Below are 16,728 nucleotides of genomic sequence, written 5' to 3' on the forward strand. Positions count from 1 at the left end.
CACAGATGATGTCACAGACAGAGGCTCTTGGCCTACATAACGGAAGCTGGCTCTCCGGTCCCCGACACTTTATCAGTAGGATACTAATAGATCCTATGTTAATCTTAGTTGTTGTTGTTGTTGCTTTGTTTTGTTTTTCTTCCTGCCATCCAGTCTTTCGACTAGCTGACTGGCCTTTCTTCTTTTGCAAACCCTGAGGTAAGAAGCCCTTGGCTGTAGCTCTGCTCTTCCTACTACCTAACTGTGTGACTGAGTCATATCAACCAGAGGGCAGGTTCGTTGAAATGCAAAACCAGAGCCAGTCAGTCCACATCTTTCTCCCTCTTGCTCTCAGCTGAGTGGGCTTATCTGCTACCTCCAGTGTGCCAGCAGGACCCTGCCTCTGGCAGGCCCACCGGGCGCCTGTCTCCTCCAGTCGGGCTTCTCCACCTGGAGCTGGGCGGGAGGTCTGCGCAGCCTCTCGCTAGGGCGACTTGCCTTACATTCCAGTTGTTCTTCCGTCATACCGTTGCCAGCGAGCCCTGAGAGACTGACTCTCTGAACCCCAGTTGCTGTCCTACGCCTGCCGGAATCTAGAGGAGAGAAGAGAATTGTCGGAGGCCCCAGCTTCCAGCTTGGTGCCCTCTCTGTAGATGAAGAAACAGCAAGTGTGGCCCAGTGAGAAATGCACAGACTGTAGTTAGATGGGTTTGGGTTCCATTTCTAGGTCTGCCGGGTGTTGATTGCTGTATCACCTGACCTTGGTTGGGCAGGCAAGTTACTTAACCTCTCTGCACATCAGTTTCCTCACCTTTAAAATGGCAGTAATATTACCTGTGCACGTGAAGTTCTTGGTGCTGTGTCTGGTTGAATATGGAAGCTCTTATTTCTGCTGTTTATTGCAGGCCCCTACATCACCTAGAAATTCTTTTTTAATAAAGGTTTGTGGGGCTCAGAAACAGTAATCGACTGGGATCTCTCTATTGGAGCTTACAATCTCGTTGGACGGTAGGATAAGTTAAGCGAATATACAGCTGGAGACTTGTTTCAACTTGAGAATAAATGAGAAGAATGAGACCACAATAGAAACAATTTTCCCACATCCGGACTGTCAGAAGCCAGCCCTCTGCCATGCTCTAGCAGGTCGCTGTGACCTCTTCCCTTCCCAAGCGGAGATTAACAGACAAGTTGTTGCCAGTGCAGAGGCGCTGGGCAGCCTCCATGTTGAGGCACATCTGCCAACCTGGCAGGGCCTTGGAGGCTTTTCTGTTGAGGAGTGAGCCTCAGGTAGGGGCACCACGGCCTCCCTGCCTGCTGCTTCAGTGGGAAGCAGCCCAGGAGAGCTGGTCACCTGGGAATACAGTAGGGCTGCGCGGCCAGCGAGCCGGCAAGTGCCGGCAGGGCTGCTGAAGAAGACGGGACACTTTGAAGCATGTGTCCTCCTGCGGAGTGCCCTCCTGCTGCGTGTCCTTCACAGAGAGAAGTGGCTTCCCGAATATCGCTCCAGTTAAGAAGGTGAACCCTGTTAATGTGGAAGTTCCTTGGGTTTTAGAGTGATCGCATCTGGGACTGTTGAGTCCCACCCAGTCAGCTTGTTCCAGTGCGTCCTCTTTTAAATTTGATCTCAACTCATTATAAGAAATAACCCTAAGCTTTATGACATCAGGAACATTTATCAAGTGTTTGCCATCGTCAGGTACTGTTATAATGTGTTTTCTTTCCCCTCATTTCATTTTCATAACCATATGAAGCAGGTACCATTATCGTCTCCATTTTACAGAGGAGGAAACTGAGCTACAAGTAGGTAAGGTAACTTGCCAGGGGTTGTGTAACTCATAGGAAGTAAAGCCAGGTTTCAAAACCAGCCTGAAGTGTCTACACCATTTACTTCTCTACAGTGTTGCTTGTTGCTCATTTCACTCGAAAGTGAAATGAGCTCGTTTCTGGTATAGTAAGACCTATGTCCCAGGCAGGAGGGTCGCAGCAAAAGCTTGAGTGAGCTCTTTAGAGTGCTAGAAAGAAAACGTGTCCAGTGCCGTGGGCAGTTATTCTGGAGGGTCCCCAAGGTGCCTGTGAGAGCCCCTGACTGTCCCCTGAGTTCCAGCTCAGAGCCCGGAGAGAGATTATACAGAGGCTGGAGAGAAAACAGATTTCTGCTTAGTGAAAATGTTCCCCTAAGATTATTGTGAAACTTATTTTTTTTAACGTTTAACATTGTGTCTAGTTTCTTAAATGATTTTCAACTATGTGAGATTATCCAAGGATTCTCTATTACCAAAGCTGATGTTTCAGTTAGCAAGGCGTAGAAAGTCTGTTCATTTTCCTGCTTGCAGGATCCCAGCCCTTTCTGATATCCTCTACTAACCTCTTTAATTTTTTTGATCTTTGCATTTCATCTTAGCTGTAAGCTTCTTTCTATATTTTCTTTAAAGTTCACAATACCCATATGTTCTTTGGTCTTTACCATAGTTAGAATGGTACTGATATACTGATATAGTTCAAAAAGAAAAAGGCTCTTTAAGACCCTAGTAATTATTTTGGATGAGAGTAGGAACCTCCAGTAACCCCAGGTATGGGCCTCCTAGGTGTCCCTTCCAGATTGTTCTGAGCAATCCAGTAAGCATTGTCAGGTCAACAGGCATTTTGTGACTGGATGGCCGTGGCCAGTGATCTTTTGCCAGGAGGTGCTGCTAAGCCCACTGCTGCAGCTTGAAGGCTGGTTGCAGGAGGACGACAGTAGGGCAGATTGGCTGCCCCAGGACCAGAAGGGACCTTAGGATGTTGTCACCTTAGAATGTTGTCCTGGAATATGTTGTCCAGACATTTGGCCTCATCTGGGAGGAAGGAAGCACAGTGGGCATGGAATCAAGTCATGAACTTTGACAGTTGCCCTTGGCTACGTAACACAGCATTATGCAGGGGAATTCTTCACTGCCACCTCTTTCTCGTTAAAAGAGGTGAGCGCTGGTCCTCCTAAAATCTTCAGAGCTTTTCTTCTGACAGATATAGCCGGGACTTATTATGGATGCTTTCTTCCAGTAAACCTAGAAAGTATCTCACATTCATCCGTAAAATAAACCACAAGGATGACCATAGAGGAACTCAGCTCCATTTTACAGGTGGGAAGGCTAAGGCCATCAGAACCGCACACCATCCCGGAGTCTGGGGAAGAACAGAGACAAGGCCAGAGCTGCTGGCTCCCAGCTTGGGGTTACATAACTCCTTCAACTCCTCAAGTCCCTGGAAACTGAGGCCAATTCCCTGGAAGATCATTCTGTTCTCTCCTGTTTTTTCGAGAATAGAGCCAGCTTGATCACTGGCTTTGAGGCATGTATGAGAATGACCTGTTTTCCTTCTTCCATGAACCGAATGCCTACCATCATCATCATTGTTTAATCAAGTTGTATTTGAACTTGCCTGGATCTCATATTTTTATGTATGTTTGGCTTATATTTTGAAGAACCTTATTTTATTTATGTATACTGTCATCTGTTTCCAAGAAGGATTTGAGAAGACTTGCAACAAAGGAAATAAACAGTAAAATGAATACAGTAGAAAGAAAGACAGAAAATCAGAGCCAAGGAAAAGAGGCAGAAGTAATGGGACACATCTATAAGAGTGAGAGCATAATTCCTGTGACTGGGCGTCATATCATCTGACTTCAGTATCAGAGATGCAGAAATAGCGTCCTACTTTGTGGGGAAGAGACAGATTTCATAAGGTTATTTCTTAATAACTAATCTCACTGAGAGTCAAGGGATACTTTTCCTAGCACTAAAAGCAGTTTCTCACATGAGGCTTGATATCGGGGGCATTAACTGTTATAGTGGACAGATTTTTACATTTGTGGCCAATGAAGAAGGAGGTGTTATAAGGCTATTTCTTAAAATAAACTCGTGTGAAAGTTGAAGGATAAAACACAGCTTGAGGAAGGCAAGTAAGCTAGTGAACAAGCTCGTGTCATCTACAGGTGTCACTTCCCTGTGGCCTAACGTGACTCAAGGGCAAAGCTTAGACCACCTCCCTGAGTGAGCAGATAGCCTGTCACTTAGGCTGCCTCTGACACATTTCCCTGTGTCCACTGTGTGTGTGATGGAAACTGTAGCAGAGGCGCTGAAGTGGGAGGCTCTGGCAGGTGGACATTCTCCACTGTTTGGGGCAGGACGGCAAGCTTTAGAAAGTAGGTGACTAGGCTGCAAAACTGATATATTCGAAATGCCAGGAGACCCAGACAATGTCTCCGTAAGATGCACAGCTGCCTCCACGCATGTGGAGGGGCCGTATGCCCATATGCAGCTCCCACAGTCAACACGGGCACTTCCCGTGGAAGCAGCCTTGGGCAGTTCCAGTCCCTGAAGAGTGGCTGGCCCGAGCCGTACAGCTCTGAGCAGAGATGGCTCTGGTCTGCTAATGTCCCAACACAAGTCACCCTCTTTGGCTGTGAAAATCCTCAAAAATGCTGCTGCCCTGAGTGGGTCGAGCGCATCGGTTGCACCGTCCCTCTGCATACGACGTGTGCACACTTGCTCACCATGCTTTGTGTCCCCCGTTGCCAGGTCCTCGGGAATCTGAGGGGTAAAAATGTGGCCCAGTGACCAGGGAAGGCCTGATCCGGAAAGCTGGGGCAAGGGAACGCCTGTTCTGCTAACACGGGTGCTGGGAAGGGGAATGAGCTCTTCTGTGCCGGTCTCACCCAGCGATAAAGGCAGAGGTGCTGCGGAGTCATGGCGCACAGAGCTCTACTGCCCCGGCCTTGCTGGTGAGCCATGAAGTAACCCTCAGACAGGCGGGCAGGGAGGAGTCAGGGCTCTTCTCTCCCGGGACTGACTTGCTGACTGAGGCGAACCCAGGGTGAACCAACCAGGTTGGCCTCTGTGACTCCTGCCTGAAGAGCAGCCTTCCCTACGGATTGACCATAGCTCTGGAGACAGGCGGCTTTTCTTCTGAGCAAGTAAAAACTTCAGCATTGAAGAAGCCTTGACCTGTCATTTTTAACCTTAATGAGGATAGAACGAGCCTCTGGAACAAGGTGCAATGGAGTCAGGAGAAGTGGCTTTAAGTGAAAACACAGCTGTGGGGTTTACAGACGGCGCTGCAGGGAGGCGTCATCCAGTGGGAGCGGCCAGCCTCGCTATAGACTTTCCAACACTAATGAATCGGGAACTCCATGCTGAACAGGATTTAGTTTGACGGGTCCCTGTGCCAGCAGATGGATGTATTTTTCTTGAAAGACCAAGGTGCCAGAAATCTCCATGATTACGTTACTGGAGCAAGGTCCTTTTTTGTGGTTTGTGCAGTTGAGCGTCAGGACTGCAGGATTCTCTTGTTCTCTCTCACTCTTATTTTTTCCAGGTCAGACCCAGAGCTTGGGGTGGGGAGGAAAATCCTGCTGAATGAGCAAGTTCTTTCTTAAAAAGCTTTCTCCAAGTCCAAAAAGACTTCAGTGGACTTAGGAGAAAGAAACTTAATACATTGCCATAGAATCACTGTGAACCAAGCGAAAGCCAAGTCCACAGCATCTTTGTCTTATAAAAGAAAGCAGAGAGGAGATGGAAAAAAAGAAATAATGCTTAGGAAATCCAAACCAAACAACGAAAACTAAAGAAGAGAAACTAAAGATCACCTCAGAGAATGTGAAGATTTCCTTCTAATAAGATTTTTCAATTGCAAAACCAAGGCTCAGGTAGCAGTCACTTTTCTCTTCTTTTTAAGTATGCCATAAATGGCGTACCTCAGATGTTTGAACTATGATGGGATTTGCCACTTTCAGCTTAAGGAAGAGTTGGACACCCTGCAAGACCAGTGGACTGTGAGGGGAAGAGTCAGTCAGGGAGGGGCTGGAGGCTTCCCAGCCTGGTCCTTGACCTGCATTTGAACCTTGGTCCTAATAGCTAGCAGATTGAAGCAAGCTCGCTGGCCTCCCGGAGAACCCGTGTTGGTCTGAACTAGAGCAATGCTGGCCGCAGAACCAGCACTCTGCTCTCACCAGCTCCCTCCCTCGTTACTCCCCTGTGAGAGGAACTCGGAGGCGGGTCGTGGAGGTCGCCCCTGCTCGGTCACGGTCACGGAGCAGCCTGCAGAGAGGGGAACCACTCTCTCATGACCAGCCTGCAAGTGCCGTCCGGGCCACGGCCAGAAAGAGAGAGCCCGTTGCCTGCCAGAGGTCATCTTGGAGCTGTTGTGGACAAGACAGGCAATTGCTAAACTTCTGAACACATCTCTTACCCTACCAAAGTCAGGCCAGCGTTTGCAAAAGCACCAAAGGCTCTGAGCTGGTATTACTTAGCTGACGGAGTTTAGTAGCAAGTGGCCTGTGTGTACGTTCTCCAGGAAGGTGGCTGTTTGGGAAAAGCCAGCCGTGCACCTGAGCAGATTCAAGACCAGTTTGCTCATGAGCCCAGGGGAACATCCAGCAAGCCACCCCGCAGCCACCTTTCCTGTCCCGTCCCATCACTCTTTTCCAGTTATTCTTAGGAATGTAATCTGGCCCAGTGGCTTCACTGGGCTGGTGTACAGAGTAAGGTCATGCTTCCTTTAATGGTTACATTAAATGACTCCATGGACCCCTCTGCTGCTTAGCCTGGGGCATTCATTCTTCCCCTTAGGTTCTCCGAAAGGCTCTTTCTCAAGCAATGTCTGAGAACCCTGAGGAAGCCTTCCTTAGTCCTGAATCAGTCGTTCTTACCGCTCACCTGTTGTCACCAGCTGGGAGGATGGCCCTGTGGCCTCCCTTGCCTCCCTCTCCCACCCTAGACCCGGAGGGGCTGCAGGAGGACCTTTTGCAGACCTACCAACCCCCGTAGGGCCGTGGGTAAGGACTGCGGCCCCTTCCACTCACCCAGGCTCCGTCAGCTCACCCACGGTGCCGGTTTCCCTGAGGCAGGAGGGCCAGGTCAGAAGGGCTCCCGGTAGGAGTCTCACACTCTAGCTGCCCAGGGCCTACCCTCCTCTGGGATCTGGCCTGAGCCCCTGAAAGCAGAAGGCTCTTCTCTTTCCTGCTCGAGAGATATTGGCTTGTCCTTCGTCCAGAGGAAAGGCTTGTCTCTAACTAGACCCATTTAAAGGCCTCCTTCCTCTGCTGCGAGAGGCTGACAGAGCAGCCTTGTTACTGCCTCGTGGGCCCTTTGCTGCCTTCCCTCCTTACCCAGTACCAGGAATGTTGTGCAGTTGGAAACTGTCCTCCCAGGGAAGAGGAGGTTGACTCAGAGCGGGCTCTTCTGCTTGACACGGCGGCTGCCTCGGGAACGGGGAAGCCGGACCTCATGAAGTGTCGGAGTAGCTGTCATCCTTGCAGGCCAGCGATCCAAGCTGAGCCACTCTTGTGGATGGACCCCTGTAGGCCTTGATCAGAGCCAGCACTGGCACAGATGGCAGCCTGTGGGCCTGCCTGTTTCCTTGCCACGCTTGGCTCATGGGATGTATTCAGTAAGTACTGTGGAGTGAAGGACCGAGTGCCTCTTCATAGGCGCTGGCAGTATGGGAGGCTCTGGGCACCGAGAGGATTTGAGCCACTGCTTGTAGTCTGGTGGCACAGTGACTGAGGGGTGGCACACGTGCGGCAGAATCTCTCTACAGAAGTGAGAGCGATTACAAACTCGGATGAAATTGGGTGACTTTAGGAGCTTGCAGGGGAACACGATTCTGTGTCTGTAAAATTTTTTTTTTTAATTGTTTACTTCTGGCTACGTCGTGTCTTTGTTGCTGTGCGCTGCTTTCTCTAGTTGCGGCGAGCGGGCCTCCTCTTCGTTGCGGTGCGCGCGATTCTCATCGCGATGGCTTCTCTTGTTGCGGAGCACGGGCTCGGGGCACACAGGCTTCAGTAGTTGTGGCACGTGGGCTCAGTAGTTGTGGCTCGCAGGCTCTAGAGCGCAGGCTCAGTAGTTGTGGCGCACGGGCTTAGTTGCTCCACGGCATGTGGGATCTTCCCCAACCAGGGCTCGAACCCGTGTCCCCTGCTTTGGCAGGCGATTGTTGACCACTGTGCCACCGGGGAAGCCCCTGTGTCTGTAAATTAAATGACTGGAGCAGTTAGTCGCTGACAGGTAAACGAGGCGCTCCAAATCTCTACTCTGCAATTCAGCTCAGCGGCATGCTTTGGGCACCCCCTGTGGACAGAGATAAGGGCACTGAGTACCCAGGGTACCTGGTGAAGCTACCCATCCCGAACCCTTGGACTCACTGGGGAGAGCGGCCTTGCCTCCAGTTACCAGAGGAGGGAATAATAGAAGGTCCACTTTTACAGAGAGAATCTCAAAGGATGTGTGGGGTCTTGCTGGGACAGACAGGAAGGGCTCCCCTGGAAGCAGTCGTGGCACAGGAGGGGCCCAGAGGTAGGAGAGTGCACGGCTTGGTCCAGCCTCACTCAGTGAGCTGTGCAGTTGTAGGAGGAACGCACGGAGCTTTGCAGCGGGACGGCGCCTGGGCGCTCTTCCCTGTCTGGCACACCCTGTCTGGTGTTTCTCCTTCAAGACGCCCGTCCTCTGCCCCGGGGCCCTCCCGGGTTGGCACACCCTCCTCGGCACTCGCCACCCCACCAGTCCCTTGGTCACAGTCCATGTTTGTTCACGTGGGCAGCCAACCCCCAGAGGGCCTGGACCGTGTTTAATTCATGAATATATTTCCGACATATAGACAGCAGGAAGCCATCAAGGTCCTTACAGATGGAAGTGTCGTCAGGCTTGTGTTTAGAAGGATGGCTCAGCTGTGTTATGGAGAGTGGATTAGAGAGAGCAGAGCCAGGGGAGTGGAGTGTGTCGGTGTCCTCGAGAGAAATAATGAGCAGTTGCAAAGAGCGGCCGAGGCCCGGAAGGCTGGCAGAGACCGGGCACAGCTCCATCGAGGCCCTGACTCTGCTTTTCTCTGGGTCTTTGGAGTCTGCTTCCTTTGTGAGTTGGCTTCATTCTCAGGCTGGTAGCAAGCACGTTGCAGCAGTTGTGGCCCTCGTGCCCGGGAGCACCCAGCAAACACTGGCCTCCACCGGGTCACGTGACCGTTCCTGAGCCAGTGCCTAGGGCTAGGAAACGCTGTGCACTGGATGGCTCGGGTTCCCGATCAGTTACTGAAAGGCGTCTGAGGTTACCTTAGAATGGCCAGGCCCGGCCCCGGCGATTGGATCTGCTTCCCCTTGGATGCCCTGGCCTGGGGTAGGAGGGCGTATAGCTGAATGAAACTAGAATACCATTAGGAAGGAGGAGATGACTGCTAGACATGCACTTACGTCTGCTGTGGGGGGACCAGCTGAACCGATTCATTCACGTATTGAACCGTGCGCGTAGTAGGCACCTGCTCCCACACCCACACACACCTACACACCTGCAGGGACACACTTTGTGGACTGCTTTATCTGGGCCGCAGCATCTCATCCTCCTGAGTGAATATCAGACCTCTCGTGGAGGACCCCACACCCCACCCCAACCTCTGACTCTCCGTTTCTCGACTTCTCCTTGGACCTTGTGATGGACTGTTCCATCTCCAAGATCAGACATGGCCTCCTCTCTGGCCACAGCCTCCGGTGCCCCCCACTTCCTCACCCAGTGACTCCCACAAACCCTCTCCTTGACCTCATGGACACCTCGGAGGCCAGTATAGGCCGGCGGTTAGCAACCTGGACCGCACTTCAGTTCTGCCACTTCCTTGCTAATTTACTTAAACTACTCTGCAGCGTAAGGACAGGAGCCAACCTCGCAGGGTTGCTGGGAGGGTTAAATAAAGTCACACGTGAAAGGTGCCTGGGACAGAGGACGCGCTCAAAACTATTAGCCCCACGCGGACGCCTCCCACCCAGACGCTTCTGTCTGCTTCCGGTCAGTCCCTTGCGTTTGTATCTCCTGCCTGTCTCCCCATAGAGTCCCTGAGCCACCTGTTGCCAGTATTACGCCTCTACCCCCCGATCCCTCAAACCTCTTCTTCCAGGCTTCCCTGGTGGCGCAGTGGTTGGGAGTCCGCCTGCCGATGCAGGGAACACGGGTTCGAGCCCCGGTCTGGGAGGATCCCACATGCTGCAGAGCACCTAGGCCCGTGAGCCACAACTACTGAGCCTGCGCGTCTGGAGCCTGTGCTCCGCAACGGGAGAGGCCACGATAGTGCGAGGCCCGCGCACCGCGATGAAGAGTGGCCCCCGCTTGCCGCAACTGGAGAAACCCCTCGCACAGAAACGAAGACCCAACACAGCCATAAATAAATAAATAATTAAATAAATAATTTAAAAAAAAAAAAAAAAAAAAAAAAAAAAACCTCTTCTTCCCTCAGACCTTTCTGGCAAATGCTCAGCTCTGCACCCACCTAACTTTCTTCATGCCAGCGTCTAGGTTGCTAGAAAAAGAATCATCTGGGGGCTTCCCTGGTGGCGCAGTGGTTGAGAATCCGCCTGCCGATGCAGGGGACGCGGGTTCGTGCCCCGGTCCGGGAGGATCCCACGTGCCGCGGAGCGGTTGGGCCCGTGAGCCATGGCCGCTGAGCCTGCGCGTCCGGAGCCTGTGCTCCGCAACGGGAGAGGCCACAGCAGTGAGAGGCCCACCTAGCACCAAAAAAAAAAAAAAAGAATCATCTGGACAGATGGTTGCTATGGTGACCTCAGATCCTGTGGCCTCAGCTCCACGCTTAATGCTCCCTGGCAGTCCTTATGCTCTTCTCTGGTCCGCTGTTTTTCCTGTTCTTCAGAGAAGCAATTTCAAACTTTCATCATATTCCTCCAACTTCTGTTCCTTCCCTCACAAACCTTCCATTCCTTGCAGGTAATTTGGCCTCCTAATTCTTAGAAAAGAACAATAATCAGGCTGGAACATTCCAAACCACCACCATGCCCGCATACCCCCCCACCGAATCCATAGATAGATCTTCAGCCCCACCCCGCCTTCCCTACGCTGCAGTGAGAAAGGGTCTTCACTTGCATGTTGGATTCCAACCCCTCCGGTCATCTCAGACATCTCTCTCCTGTGGCTTCAACCCCTCCCTCTATAGTTCCTCCTCCTATCAGCATTTAAAGGAGTCTCGGTTATCTTAGGGTCCACTCTCCTTCAGTCTCACATCCTGTTATCCAGCCCCGCCCCATTCCGTTCATCCTGGCCGTTCCCTAGCACTCTCTCATTTGCAGAACAAGTTAACACCCGTGATCCCCATTTCCTCACATTCTGCTCATTTTTCAGCCCATTGCACCCTGATCCCTGCTTCCACCACTCTCCTGAGAGTTCTTGTTGCTAAATCCAACGGGATTCTCGGTCTGGATGCTTGTTCCTTTCTTACTTGACCTCTTAGAAGGATTTGACGCTGTTGGGTGCTCCCTCCTTAAGACGTGTTCCCTCCTTGGCTCCTGTAACATAACTTAGAACACCGTGGCTACCCCTTCTCCGTCTCTGTTGTCCAGCTCTTAAATGTAGCTGTTCTATCGAAAACCTCATTTTTACTCAACATACTCTCTCAGGACCATCTCATCCGCTCCAGTGGCGTCAGTTGCCATCTGACTTCCCATCCAGAGTCTCCCAAACCTGTACCTCCAGGTTACAGTCTTGCTTATAAAAATGCAGATCTGTTTATACAGCTGCCTACTGGTCATCTCCAGTAAGATACCTCTTGGGCACCTTAAGATCAGCACTCCTGACTCTGCCATTCCTCCTTATCACCGGAAGCATCTACCTGGCTCTCCAAGGCAAAGACCCTTAGACATTGTCTTTGGCTCCTCTCCCTCTTGCAGAGTTTATCATCTCCAGGCCATCACCAAGTCCTACAATTCTGGTAAGGTGGCAGGAACACACGTTCTGGTTGAAATTCCAGTTCTAATTGTGGTTTGAACAAATTACTTCACCTTTTTCCAACTCAAGTTCCTCACCTGTGAAAAGCAAATAGTAATACCGAATTCACATGGCTGTGGTCATGGGGGACTTCTCTGGCGGTCCAGTAGTTAGGACCCCGCGCTTTCACTGCCAAGGGCCCGGGTTCAACCCCTGGCCGGGGAACTAAGATCCCACAAGCTGTGCGGCACGGCCCCAAGGAAACTCAAAAACATAAAAGCAAAATAAAACAAACAAAAAACCAAATGGTTGTGGTCAGGATAAAGGAAAGCCTTTACCTGGTAGGCTTTCGGCAAATACAAGTGCTCTTCTGTCCCCATTTCCTCTCTCTCCATCCTCATCACCACCTCTGCTTACTCACCTTCTTGTTGAATCGGTGTACATATAGTTTCTTGGGCTTGAGAATCCCCCAGGAGTGAAGTTTCCCATAATTCCTTCATGACTAAGGACAGCAGCTTATATCTCATCATGCTTCTCATAAAGACTTCGGAAAATGCAAAGAAAGTGAAGCAATCACTGTTTCCATTTTGATATCGTTCCTTCCAGTCTTCTATATGCATTCTTTGTTCTTTTTTGAATGTAGGGTTTTTTGAATATATAATTGAGTACACATCCTGCTTCTTTTCATCTAATCCGGATATTTTCCCAGGTTAATAAAAATTCTTCATTAACAGTTTAATGGCTGCATGCTATTCTGCATGTGACTACAGTATGGTTTATTTAACTATTTTGCTATTGTTGGTTTTTTAGAGTCTTTCCAATAAATAATACTGAGGGAAACAGTTTTGAAAAAAAAAACCACTTTTCCTCCTACGTTTATAATAATTTTTCTAAGCCATAAATTCATAACTTGAATCACTGAATTGAAGGATTTGAACATTTCTAAGCAGTGCAGTCTGAAATGGACTAAATGAATTATAGGCCTTACCTTAACTACAAAGAGGGAAGTAAAGAAAAAAGGGTTGTAATTAACAGATATTTTTAAATAATTGTTTTCTGTTTTACTGAAAGAGGGCTTGGAAGATCCAAACAGTGCTCTGTGGGGAAAACATGCCTTTGACTTGAAGTTCCTGGGTCCATGTGGTAAAGGAGGGCTTGTTTCTGGTTTTTTTTGTTTTTTTTTTTGTGTGTGTGGTTCGCGGGCCTCTCACTGCTGTGGCCTCTCCCGTTGCGGAGCACAGGCTCCGGACACGCAGGCCCAGCGGCCATGGCTCACGGGCCCAGCCGCTCCGCGGCACGTGGGATCCTCCCGGACCAGGGCACGAACCCGTATCTCCTGCATCGGCAGGCGGACTCTCAACCACTGCGCCACCAGGGAAGCCCTTGTTTCTGTTTTTGTATTTTCATCTGGGTCAGTGAGAGGACAGGCCATTCCTACAAGCACGTTTCCCTCTAAGGAGGAGAAAAATCATCCAGCATCTAATGATGCGGATCATTAGTTGTGTTAACAGCCTTGCCTTGCAGTTAAAAAAAAAAAAAAAAAGTTATAACAATGTATCCTCCTAATGTGCGGTTAATTTTAGTTAAAACTTCCCTGGTGATTTTAATTTTTTAATTTAATTTAACTTATTATTCGTTTGTTCGTTTGTTTGGCCTCGGGTGCAGCTTGAAGGATTGTAGTTCCCCAACCAAGGATTGAACCCCGGGCCACCACAGTGAAAGCACCAAGTCCTAACCGCTGGACCGCCAGGGAATTCCCTCCCTGGTGATGTTTAAACCCAGTGAATTTGTAAATCTAGTAAATGACCCTGCATTTGGAAATGTTAGAGCTGCCGTAGCCAGCTGGGCTCTAGCAAGACACACACAACTCACTGAGCTCAGGCTTCCCGGCAACACCCGAGCACCCCCCTCAGAATCCAGAGTTTATTACCGGATGCCTTGTTCCTAATCTTCCCTAATCAGAAAATGCTAACGAGTGCCTCAAAGTTAACATGTCCAGGACTTCCCTGGCGGTCCAGTGATTAAGACCGTGTGCTCCCATTGCAGGGTTGCAGGGGGCACGGGTTCGATCCCTGGTCAGGGAAGATCCCACGTGCCTCGTGGCACAGCCAAAAAAATGTTAACATGTCCAAAACCAGCGTGTGGACTCTCTACCCATCCCTGCCTTCAGTCTTCTCACTCAGCAATGAAACCACCACCTGCCTGGTTATTTAAATCAAAAACTTGAACCATCCTTGATTTCTTCTATTCTGTCCTCACCACTCCCCAACACCAAATCCATCAGCATATTCTGCCGATTCTACTTCTAAAACTTTACTTGAGATCTCAAATGGTCCATTTCTCTCCATCTTGCCCAGCCGCCCTCTCGCCCCAGCCCCTGTCACTGCTCACCTGCACTGCTCGGCAGCCTCCCACGGGGCTCCTGCTTCTGCTGTCTCCTCTACGGTCCTTTCTCTACGCAGTAGCCAGAGGGATCCTGCTAAAACTTAACTTTGGTCATGTCACCCATCCCTTCCTTAAAACATGTCAGAGGCTTCCGTTTGCTCGCAAGGTAGAGGCCAAAAACTCTAACATGGCTGAGAAGGTCCTGTGTACCCTGCCCTGGCCTTCCTCTCCAGCATCCCCATATACATCCTTCAGTTCCTGCAACTCCTGCACCGAGGGCTCTATACATGTTCTCTGCTGAGGAGGGGACCCTCTTCTCTCTCCATCCATCCTTTCCACAGTCTAGGTAACCTCTCCTTCCCACTTTCCCAGTCTAGGTCAGCTTATTTACTTCTATAGAAACATGGGAGGTTTTTTCCTTCTTTAGAGAACCTATTCCAAAGTTTCATATATATTTTTTTAAAAAGTTTTTCCATTCATCAGCATAACTATGTGATGGATGTCTGTTTCCTCTACTAGACCATAAGATCCTCTCTGCTTACTGTGCACTGTTCTTTCCCCATCAGCTAGCTCAGGGTCTGGCACAAAGTAGGTGCTTAATAAAAAAACTTGGTTGCATGCTAACTGAAGACGTCAAGTCCTGGTAACAGTCCTTCTTGACAACAGTGTCCCTGTAAGGTGCGGGCTCTTCCCAGAGCGGGCAGACTCGGGTTCTCCACAGCACATCATCTCGAGGGAGCGTGATTTCGCTTGTCTCGTTGTTGTTGTTCGTTTCAGCTGTCAGAATGAATAGAGCATGCTGCCTAAAACTTACTTGTTTTTCTCTTCTCTCCTTATTCAGCTAAAGCTTGTTTTTACTCTGGACCACGAGACAGGATTGCCTCAAGGATGTCACATCTACGAGTACCGTGACAGCAACAAGTAAGTCACTCTGTGGGAAGGAGTGTCAGCCCACCGTGTCCTGCAGAGGGAGCACCCGTAGTCTTCCTGACACTGGGCTTCCCTGACAAAGGGATTGTAAGGAAGGGAATCACACTTTTTGTGGCTGTACTAGAAAAAAGCTGGCACAAAAATATTTCTCCTGTAACATCTCTTTTGCCCTTCAATATAGGACTTGGAATACTTGTGTAGGAGCAGGTGTAATGTATTAGAAGTCTATTTCAAAGCAAACCTTCCTTTCCAGGCTCCAGCTCTTCTAGATACTCCCCTACCCACTTCATCTCCAATCATGTGCTTGCTAATTGGGTTCACTGTGTGACTTTGGCTTCTGTTGTCATTCGGTCTGACTATGCTATGTTTATAGGTTTGCTGTGATAGTGCACCTTGTGAATCTTTCTTTCTTTCTCTCTCTCTCTCTTTCTTTCTTCCTTCCTTCCTTCTTTCCTTCCTTTCTTTCTTTCTTTCCTTCCTTCCTTCCTTCTTTCTTTCTTTCTTTCAAAAAGTTTTTTAAATTTTTAAAATAATTTTTATTGGAGTATAGTTGACTTACAATGTTGCATTCTTTTCAGGTGTACAGTAAAGTGAATCAGTTACACATATACATACATCCACTCTTTTTTAGATTCTTTTCCCACATAGGTCATTACAGAGTATTGAGTAGAGTTTCCTGTGCTATAGCAGGTCCTTATTAGTTATCTGTTGTATATATCGTAGTGTGTATATGTCAATCCCAATCTCCCAATTTATCCCTCGCCGCCCCCTTACCTTGGGAATTTTAGAGTTGGGGTATTTCTGGGTACTTACAGAGCTTTAAGTTGGTGGCCTTATTAGAAAGATGGCACCTGGCATAGTTTTATACACCTCTTCTCTTCATCACAGACTGCCTCCTTGACTGTGCGGTTTTGTCTGCGGGCCAGTGACAGTGGTGATGAGTGAGGTGAAGGGGGTGCGCCCTGATGAGGACGAGGCCAGGGATGAACGGTGTGTGTTAGGCACGGTCCGGGGACACTACATTTGTTGTCCCACTTAATTCTCACGGTAACCTGAAGAGTTTTCTTTTATTATTGTTGTACTTGCAGAAGCTGAGGTCTAGGGAATGTATGTAACTTGTTCAAGGTCACTTGCCACAGCTGTGTGAGGCAGCGTCAGCATTATCACATTAATTCGGGGAAGAAAATAGATGAAAGGCAATTGATGTGCCAAGTTGCTACTTTTGGAAACCTCATTGATGACAAGAATAGTCCCAACCTGGACTCAAGGACTAATTGTTTGAATATCCAACTGTTTAATTTTATCCAGTGGAAGGATCAGATAGGCACAGGCCAGTGGAATCATATATTACCTTCCAGAAGAGAAACTCGCGTCTTCCTCAAGATCTCATGCTCTGTTATGGGTGGAAGATGGGTTACTGTGTGTGTGCCTTTGTGACCAAATTTCCATTCAGATTACTTTCAAGGCATTATTCCTCTTTGTAATTTATCTTTAGGAGGATGCTATCCTCAGCTATTGTGTACCCTCAATTCCCACCAAATTAATCATTCAGAAAAGGTTGACCAAGCATCCTTTAACACCATCATTCCTCCTCTTGGATGGCACTGTTTCTGGAAGACAGTTACAGGATTTCTAGGCCATGGTGTCAGAGATACAATCTCAGCTTCTGATAATGCTTAGTTCAGCAGAGAAGTAGGGCTAGACTTCT

At 49.2% G+C, this 16,728-nt stretch overlaps 1 protein-coding gene across 3 annotated transcripts in view; it reads left to right on the forward strand.

Annotated features, from left to right (window-relative positions):
• The window catches only part of DIS3L2 (DIS3 like 3'-5' exoribonuclease 2), a 361,464-nt gene that overhangs the window by 310,478 nt on the left and 34,258 nt on the right, over positions 1 to 16,728 (forward strand). For all 3 annotated transcript variants that reach the window (XM_067027175.1, XM_059053623.2, XM_067027176.1), the window contains one exon: positions 14,932 to 15,011. In XM_067027175.1, the coding sequence (XP_066883276.1) occupies positions 14,932 to 15,011 (80 nt within the window). The remainder of the gene's footprint in view (positions 1 to 14,931; positions 15,012 to 16,728) is intronic.

The sequence above is a fragment of the Kogia breviceps genome, chromosome 2, assembly GCF_026419965.1.
Source record: "Kogia breviceps isolate mKogBre1 chromosome 2, mKogBre1 haplotype 1, whole genome shotgun sequence".
Lineage (NCBI taxonomy): Eukaryota > Metazoa > Chordata > Mammalia > Artiodactyla > Physeteridae > Kogia > Kogia breviceps.